At 46.2% G+C, this 9,648-nt stretch overlaps 1 protein-coding gene across 3 annotated transcripts; it reads left to right on the top strand.

Moving 5' to 3' along the window:
- The first annotated feature begins 258 nt into the window (after window positions 1-258).
- tkv (serine/threonine receptor kinase thickveins) lies at window positions 259-9,508 on the top strand. Of its 3 annotated transcripts, none has more exons than XM_033479918.2 (4): window positions 259-861; window positions 6,482-7,481; window positions 7,561-7,876; window positions 7,962-9,508. In XM_033479918.2, exons 1-4 carry the CDS (start codon window positions 771-773, stop codon window positions 8,088-8,090), a joined length of 1,536 nt encoding a protein of 511 aa, XP_033335809.1. In that variant the 5' UTR covers window positions 259-770; the 3' UTR covers window positions 8,091-9,508. The 3 variants fall into 3 exon arrangements, with proteins under 3 accessions (XP_033335809.1, XP_076381431.1, XP_033335810.1); XM_076525316.1 differs by having other exon boundaries at window positions 261-747; XM_033479919.2 differs by lacking the exon at window positions 259-861 and adding an exon at window positions 5,964-6,400.
- Window positions 9,509-9,648: the final 140 nt, after the last annotated feature.

Below are 9,648 nucleotides of genomic sequence, written 5' to 3'. Positions count from 1 at the left end.
GCGGTGGTCCCGCCCACCTCGATCGCGGCTCCGCGGATATCGGTGCACGGATGGTTGCGAGCACTCAGGATCAAGGGGCCGCGTATCGGAATCGTGCTATCGTATACGCGTGACGCGTACGGTATAGTGCGCGCGTATCTCGATAGAGCGTAGAGTCGACCGAGAACGAGAAAGAAGGGGCACGTACAGAATGGATTCGAGATTTTTCCGAGTCGCGACTGTTCGACGAAAAAGAAAAGATCCGCCTCTGGTATAAGTTATCGTCGCGCGTCGCGCGCGCGTTTATCGCGGGACTTTCGGTTTTCGAGGAACTCGGTCGCGATCGCGGTAGCGATCGCGGATACGGTCGCGCTCTCTCGCGATTCGTCGGAACGGCTCGGAGCATGTACGCGTTGTTCGTCTCGATCTCGATCGTGGTTCGATCGGGGTACCATGAATCGGAGATACAGAGTTGATACGTGCCGTGGCGTGGCGCGTTACCGTGTGTGTGTGCGCGCGTGTATCTCTTTCTCGCTTCCTCCTCGTTTCCGCGCGTATAGATTGCACGGAGGATCGGGCTCTCGCGGCGATCCTTGTCTCGGAGCCGAGTCGGCACGAAGCGTTCCCCCGGAAAACGGTGAATCCCCACCCGTGGCGAGCCGGAGACCGACGAAGTCGAGCGGCCTGCGCTCTGCCGCCTGCCGCCGCTGCCGCTGCCGCTGCCGCCTGCCTCCGATGCCGACGCTGACTGCTCTACGTCACAGTGAAGTATGTGCTCTCGAGTGTAGAAAATGGCTGCGCACTCCGCTACCCCGGGTCGGCGCGGATGTAAATACGGCCTGTGGATCGGCCTGGGAGTGTTTATCGCGAGACTCGTCGGTGGTGAGTAGATCAGTGGCTGATTTCCTCGTGGCCGTCCGAGCGAACGCGATCAAACGCGATCGAACGCGAACACGGCCGTGTGTATTGTGCGGTACACGACCAACGAATCGATCGGATGCGGATTCTCGACCCGATTCGCTGTCTTCTGGTGCCTAGCTCTTCCGGTGCTCTTGGATCGCCCTTCGAGACTACTGCTCCTTCGGCCGCCTCTTCGACCGATCCGTCTCCTCCGTCGACTCTGCCCGTCTTCTGCCGCACAGATGTCCGCTGGTGTCCCGCTGATCTCTTTCTCTCGCTTCGTCGATTCGTCGCACGTCCCCCCCGAGAGAGAGACGCGCCAGGGTATCGTCGTCGACCGAACATCGTCGTCGTCGTCGTCGTCGTCGTCGTCGTTCTATCCGTTCTATCCGCGAAAGATCTGACGCGACCTCGTTCACGCCTTCGAGTCTTCCGAGTCTTCGCCGCGGACCCGTACGAGACCCTGGGTGATCCTTTAACGTGACACTTTCCGTGGACAGAGAGCCAGTCTTCTCCGCGAAAAGGCGCGTTCCGTCGTCGCCGTTGTCGCACGATCGGTACGTTCTCGCGAATGGAATCCCGTTGCCAAAGGCATGCGCGCCTTTTCTATTCCGTTTTTCTAGTTTTTACTCGTTTTACCCTCGACTCGGAGAGGCCAGAAGGAAAAGAGCGTGCTCGTTCTCGAACGAGAGAGAGAGAGAGAGAGAGAGAGAGCGAGAACGGGAGAGTGGGGAAGAGCGAGAACGAGCAAAAGAGAAAGACGAAGAGGTTAGACGCTAAGGTTAGGCACTGAAATACCAGTACCAGTGGTGCTGGGATTCTCGCCGTTTCCGATGCCTCGAGAAGTCTCGGTCGTCCCAGTCGCTGTGCTGATTCGCTCCCGGTGTTCCGACCTTTTTCCGTTTTTCTTCGTTTTTTCCGTTCCCAGCCCAAAGAGAACCGCATAGTCGCGGCATCGTTCGCAACATCCCCACGGATTAATTTTAGCCACGCTTAAAGTTGCTTTCTCAAAAACGACCGATATCTCGCTCGATCGAATCCCCGCGATTCTTCTCAACGAATTTCCCTATCTCTGGTATTTCTATCGCGTCCGCCGATACATTGTTCTCCGCTCGACGAGACAACGAATCGAACAAATGGTCAATCTATTTGAATCCATCCACGTGGTACGGCCTGCGAGGAATGCGGTTCGACGCCGATATACGGCGGCGATCGGTCCACCGTTGTAACGAGTACGAAACGTTATCGTTTTCTTTATCGGTCGATGACAATCGAAATCGCGAAATGTTCCTGCGAGCATCGTTTCGATACGAGCACGGCAACAATGCCCGGTGTTTCGGACCGTGTCGCACGAGACGACTCCATATGGTGATCGGTCTACTTCCAAGTACGCAGAGATCGTGTCTGTGATCGAGACGTTCGATCTACGATACCGAACGTATCGAATCGTAGAATGCGAACCGCAATGAAAATTGATCGACTTTGACGAAATAGACAGTATTTTCAACATAGAGAGGAGGGGGGGGGGAGGGACATCGAACGCGAACACGAATCGGTTCACAGCTTCCAAGTTTATCGACGAACGACCTACCTCTTTCGGCCAACGAGTTCCCCTAGAGAATCGCGGCAACGAGTGACAGTAGGATTGGATTACCGTCGACTGATTGTCCTTCCACGAAAACTATACTGGTAGTATTGTTACGCGTACACGCAAAGTCGTTTTCACCGCGGTTCTCGGATGCGTTATTCATCGCGCGCAAATGCAACCTGCAATTACGCTCGATGTATGCGCCAGCCAAAAACGTATATCGTCGTGAACCACGCTCCGCAGCCGTCGTGCTCTCTAATTTCCGTCGCCGAACCGGTGGAGCAACGGACTCTGTTCGACGCACGTTAGACCCGTTTCACGCCAAGGTACCTGCATCGCGATACGAGTATGCGATACGGTATTCGGCGCGAGAGAAAGTATCGCGGTACTGTATCGACGTCCGAACGTTCCCGTTGAAGAACGCGTACGGTCGGTATTCATCGTACGCGCATCGCGTCTATGTACACCCAGGCATCGTACACCTATTCCTCTTGCTTTTCCATGTCCTTCGTGTCTCCTGTATCCCTGCAAAAAAATTAAGTTCACAACCGTTCGTACCCGTTAGAAAACGATTCTACTTGTATAAACCAAAGAGTACCTCGCCCGTAAAATACTTAAATAAACAATGATAATAATGAAAATTTCGATCTCGATTTCAAACGCAAAAAATTGGTAGGATCCGTTCGAACGATCGCGGGTTGTTCCGGTGGTTGGCAGTCTGCCCGCGAACACGCCGCGATAAATACAGTAAATATTCATTGACCAAATTGCTGAACGGGCCGGACTCTCTTGACAAATGATCCAACACTTTGAAACAAGTGCCTTCTCCTCCCGCTCGAGGCAGTTTACCGGTCCGAAACGGTCCGTTAATTGGCGCGAACGCGCTCCTTCGATCACGATCGATCGATCGTCGAGAAATTTAGATTTAATCGGGCTACCGAGAGCGATCTCGACGATTAAGATCGCTCGCGTTTACTCTAAAATGCGATCGAACCGCTGAGAGAAGGATTCGAGGATTCGTTTCGACCCGATGTATTTGTTCGATGTGGAACTACGTGTCGGGCTTTAATGCCCGCTTGATTTTGTAACGATCGCTGTCGTGCGGTACCGATTCCCTGGAGGTTGTAGGTGTGGAACGCCAGCTTATCGCTGATATTGCTCTTTGCCACGCTGATAAACAACGTGTCTGGTTGTAACGCAGCGACGCGCGATTCATTGAATCCTTCTCACGAGATTACGGCCGACTACGCGATTGTTTCGCTAAAAACTACTGGTTCGACGCGGCGACGCGACCACCCTATTACGCGCTTACGCTCGTTCGACGTTCGGGTATATCCTCTTCGTTTCGCGTTCTCTTTCGCAAAAAGAAACGCGATCGTCTCGCCTCGTCCCGTTTCGTTTCGTCTCGACCCGTCTCGTCTCCTACGGAGTTGTTTCCTTTTCTTCTTTCTCGGTTCTTTTTTTCCCGTTGCAACGTGTCACGGTCCTTCGTTACACGCCGAGTGCAGCTGTAGATTTCTATTAGCGACCGCGAGTGAATTCTCTACGATGCGCTGCTTCTGCATCGAACAATTTAATTCATTGATGAAACATCGTCGATGGAAAAGTACGCGACGGTCGCGTAGTTTTCGTTCGATTTCTCGAGATATCGCCTACCGGACACCCATAGACCCATGGGACACCACGCATAGATCTGGAAAGTTGAAATCAAATCAAATCCTTCCATCGCTACCGACAGATTCTGCGACTCTTTCTTACCAGGGCGATTATTATTGTTTCTCCCGCGAACCACTTTCTTCCCAAGTTCGATTAAACTGTATCTCTTTTAGAAATTCAGCTATTTCTGCGATACGCTACTCTACTCTATTTATGTTATTTATAGTTTTAATTTTAATTCCAACTCTATTTCTTCCTTCTTTGTATCGTATTTCTTATTCTTTTGCTTTTTATCTATGACATTTATCGATCCTATATATTGTTTCTATTTTTATGTTTATCGTTTTTGTCTTCTGCGAAATAAAGGGTTATATTTCATTGATCTCGGTAAAACTAATCTAATCTATACTAATCTAATCTAATCTAATCTAATCTAATCTAATCTAATCTAGACGCGTTGTCTGGCTAGAATGATCTACTCTACTTTGCGGGATAATAAATTAGAGTCGTCCTCGATGTTTGAAAGACGTACACCTTGTCTCGTTGAGAAAACGACGGAGGATCGTGTAACCGTGTAACCGGCGCGGCGATTTCCTTGTACGGCGATCGGTTGGTCGCCTCGGGCCAAGAAAACTTTGATTCAAGGACTGATAATTGATTCTTGAAATGCGCATGGAATCGGGACATGTGGAACATGTCCGTCGAGTCGAAACAATTATCGTCTCTCGTCTCGGTATCTGTTTGTCAAGAAAGTATTTTTCTGTCGTTGTAGAATGGTATCTTTCTACGTTCGAGATTGAAAGTGACACTCGGTGCCGTTCGGGTCACAGAGAGAAAGAGAGAGAAAGGTGGAGAGAATACGTGGAACGGGTTCAGCATGCATGGAGCATCGATCCGTCATCCAGATATTCGGGGATATAAATAGAGCGGTCACTGTAAAATAGACGCGAGAGAGTAATTCCGCGACAGAAGATAAGCAGTCTTCCCAGCCGCTTCCAGGCTTCGTCTTTCTTCCTGTTCCTTCGTTCCAGCCCGACTTCGATTCCCTCGTTCCGCGATTAGAAAATTACTCGGTCTCGATGAACTAACCTCTTTCGTTTTTTCGTAACCATTTTCGATTTCTCGGTCGAATTTCCTCTCCGTAAGTCGATCTCGCCCTCGGTGTTTCCGCTCCCCTCGACCGTCGTGTTACCGACCCGCGGCCGAATAGGATTATGGTGGCAGCGATTCCTAAAACATTTCATTTCACATTCGAACGCACTCCGCAGCATGCATCGTAAACTTTGTACTCTTTGTTTACTTGCACGACGTGCTTCTCCGTCATTTTTGCGCATGGTAGATAACCTTAAACCATATTTGTCCGTTCCATCGTACTTTCGGCTATCCGTCTTCCATCTGTGACAGCGCGAGCGTATCAGATCGAAGATGTCGTGTCGTGTCATGGTAGAAGATGAGAACAATAGTTTTCTGAATGAACGCACGGCACATTTACGATCTACGTGTACGCAGTATGAATATGCTTGGAGCTTCGAGAGACCATTGGAGATTCACTTTCCGTGGAAGAAGCGTGGCATAGAAATGCGCGCCAATTTCAAGGCGCTTCAAAAATCGATCTTTATATCATCGACCTCGATCGCTCTTACATTCGACTTTGCGATCATGACGCATTGAGTTATCGACTCCTCTAATAATACGTCAACTTGATTGTTGATCGTTCGATATTGTAATCGTGATACATACACCTTTGAATTATTTTTTTCAATCGCATGCTTCTTCGAGATTGCGAATTGATCTTTGTGTAGAAAATTTCGAAAGATGAAGAGGAAAAAAAAGGTGTTTGCCCCAAGATTAATTTACGCATCGGCGCGTGCGTATACATAACAGATTTCTGTTGGTTGCAACTTCCAAGGGGCGCACCTTCCGCTTATTTGTTGCAGCAGCCAGCAGCTCGTGCGTAGAACGCAATGGCCGTCCGCCTACGCGACACGTCGTAACTCGTCGAGCAACCTCCTCCCGAATCCGCCCAGTATAACCGAGCTTTCCACTCGGCGTCATTTAACACGTTCGGTTACTTATCTCGCGCCGATTTTTCTCGCTGTCGTTCGTTCGATCTGTCTTCACCTCTCTTCACCTGTCTATTCTCGCTGCCAAGATACACCGTTATTTTTCAGTGTTTTTGTTTACTTTCGTATAACCTCAAAGATGCAACACCGTTCGTTTCGCGTTTACGTTCGAACAGTCACACCATAAAGACGGATACGGAGATGGCGGCAGGTGGTCCGTGCCCGAAACGTCTTCATTTTATTCGAAACGATAGTTCCCAGGTAATCGAAATAACTGTGCATTTCGTTCTTTCAGCACTGGGGATCACGTGTTACTGCGAAGGACAATGCCCGGACAATCGGCAGAATGGAACCTGCGAAGGAAGACCCGGTGGACATTGTTTCAGTGCGGTAGAAGAAGTTTGGGACGCGGATGCAGGGGAATTCGTTCCCGAGTTGTCGTTCGGCTGTTTACCACCGGACGAACAAGGCTTTATGCAATGCAAAGGATACCTTGTGCCGAACTTGCAAGGGAAAAGCATAATATGTTGCAACAAAAGCGCGCTGTGCAATAAAGACATACTTCCCGAATATAAACCTAGGCCTACGACAGCACCCAATCCTATGGCCATAGCATCCGGTGCGCCTCTTATAATATTGGCTACCATACTATCCGTATGCTTAATGGTAATTTCGATAGCTATGGTTATTATATACCATAGGTACCGAAGGAAAGAGAGAGGTCCTTGCCTAGTGCCTTCTCAGGGTACCCTCAAAGACTTTATCGACCAGAGCAGCGGTTCTGGATCGGGGTTGCCCCTGTTGGTACAGCGGACTATCGCTAAACAATTGGCATTGTCTCAATGCGTGGGAAAAGGACGGTACGGCGAAGTATGGCTCGCAAGATGGAGAGGAGAGAAAGTAGCGGTCAAAGTATTCTTCACGCTGGAGGAAGCATCTTGGTTCAGGGAGACCGAGATCTACCAAACCGTGTTGATGAGGCACGACAATATTTTAGGTTTTATCGCGGCTGACATCAAAGGAACAGGATCCTGGACACAAATGTTGCTGATCACGGATTACCACGAAAGGGGATCGTTGCACGATTACTTGCAAACCACGGTCCTAGATCATCCTAGTCTATTAGCAATTTGTCATTCGATCGCATCGGGAATTGCTCATCTACATACGGAAATCTTTGGCACGCGTGGGAAACCCGCGATAGCGCATAGGGATATCAAAAGTAGAAATATTTTAGTGAAAAGGAGCGGTGAATGTGCAATCGCCGATTTTGGCTTGGCTGTTAGGTATATAAGGTAAGGGTTAGAAGAATAAAAATTCATCGAAGAAACGATACGTGCGGCGGATATTAGAATTGTCAAATTTTGCTTACAGCGAAAGCGGAGAAATAGACATCGCTCCTAACACGCGAGTAGGAACTCGCCGATACATGGCTCCGGAAGTCTTGGACGAAACGTTGAATACATCCTCGTTCGATGCCTTTAAAATGGCAGACATGTATTCTGTGGGTCTTGTGTTGTGGGAAGCGTGTAGGAGATGCGTGACCGGCGGTAAGACTTCTGTAGTGGAACCGTACGCCCTGCCTTATCACGACGTTGTTCCGAGTGATCCAGACTTCGAGGATATGCGGTTAGCGGTGTGCGTAAAACGATTACGTCCAATAATACCAACGCGATGGGAGAATGATCCTGTAAGCAAGAAAATAATCGCCTTCGTTCAAGGAATTCTTGGTAGATGGGAAATGTTGAAAGTTTCATGCCTATTTTTTGTTTCAGATCCTTTTTGCTCTCAGCAAACTTATGGCCGAGTGTTGGCATGCAAATCCTGCTGTTCGTTTAACAGCGTTACGCGTCAAGAAGACAATGTCGAAACTGCATATTGATAATACCATCAAGATCGTGTAGTGTACAACGATTTTTCTTCAAACTCTTTACTTCACATTTCGTAATTGAAAAGAAACTGTCCCCTTGTAAATACATAACCCCGGTGTACATAGGTTTATTAACAGACTGCAAGCCTAAAGACTGAGTATTAAGATTTACATATACTTGAAGACGTATGAATGTAGAAACTGGTATGATCAATGGGTGATTACGAACGTAATTATGAATGAGTCCATGTTGTCTATGTATATTTTTTGTTTTTATGTGAAACGCGACAAAATGCGATAGCGTCAAATGCGGATTGACGTGCTTCACTGTGTTGAAGTTTGTTGAATATGTAACCGAGGATAGTTACTACTTAGAAAAGATAATACTGTTTGGCAAAGAAAAGTGTCCTGAGTTCTAGACGCGTGTGAGCTTTTAAAAAAGAGACATTAAAGTAAGTTTAGCGAACGACAGCAGATATTTCAATTCTAGAAGGGTGAATGCCACTTTGATAATAGCATTTACTAAATCTACACTAATATTATGAAATTTTTATATTCATTCGCATTAAAGTCCTCGTCATTACGAAACCATGCTAATTTACGTTTATATGTCTCTACACAATTGTTGACGAGACATTTTGCAGGATATATATAATTTTATATCTTCGGAAATTCAATGGTATAGACACAATTTTTGCGGAAGGAATGTTTTTGGATGTTGGTATTCCGAATATTCTGTTACTGTTGTTTGGAATACTCGATAAAATTTACTTGGAATTTTTTTACGGAATTCATTTAATTTCCATCCTACATCCGTAGATTTTATACGCTTGTTTTAAAATTACTTTGAAAGTTGAAAATTATATATTTTTTTAAACGTTACTTTCAGCTATATCACTGGCTCTCGATTACTGTGTCTAATGTATAACCCTGTATTATCTGTACAGTATGTAATTTATGTTTTTATTTTGTACAAATGAAATACGTTAATTATTTAGCTTTTAGAACGATGTTAACTATACTGTCGATTGTCCAGATTATAAATGATTTTGTTTTCGAGATCATTAGATTTGTCACAACTCCCTACAAATTTACTCCGTTCAATGCAGTCCGTATTATTTGTTTTCAATATGTAACGATTATGATGCATATCCGTAAATTGTATATTACGAACGATACGGATATACAACTGAATATCTTAACAACATTGTTGTTGTAATAGTAAATTATGTCTCTTAGACTTCGAAAAATTGACTCGAAATCGTTATGTTATATATACGTACGACTTCTATACAATTATTATACGACAGAAGTCACTGTTAAATAGTATCGTAGTTCTTTAAAAAAAAAAATGAATTGTAATCATATTACAAAATTGTAGTTAATAGCTAGTTGATTGAAAATAATGAAAGTTATATTTTTAACAAGTATTAAACATCATCTTTTTCTAGACATATTTTTATTTATTATTACATGTTATAAAGCACTATCTTTACTGTTTCTAAGCGGCTACCTAAAAATTACCGGACGTCCGCTGTATATGTATATAACGCTGTTTGTACAATATTTCTGCGAATATGTAACAATATACA

This window comes from Megalopta genalis, chromosome 11, assembly GCF_051020955.1.
Source record: "Megalopta genalis isolate 19385.01 chromosome 11, iyMegGena1_principal, whole genome shotgun sequence".
Lineage (NCBI taxonomy): Eukaryota > Metazoa > Arthropoda > Insecta > Hymenoptera > Halictidae > Megalopta > Megalopta genalis.
This window is presented reverse-complemented; position numbering and strand designations above follow the sequence as displayed.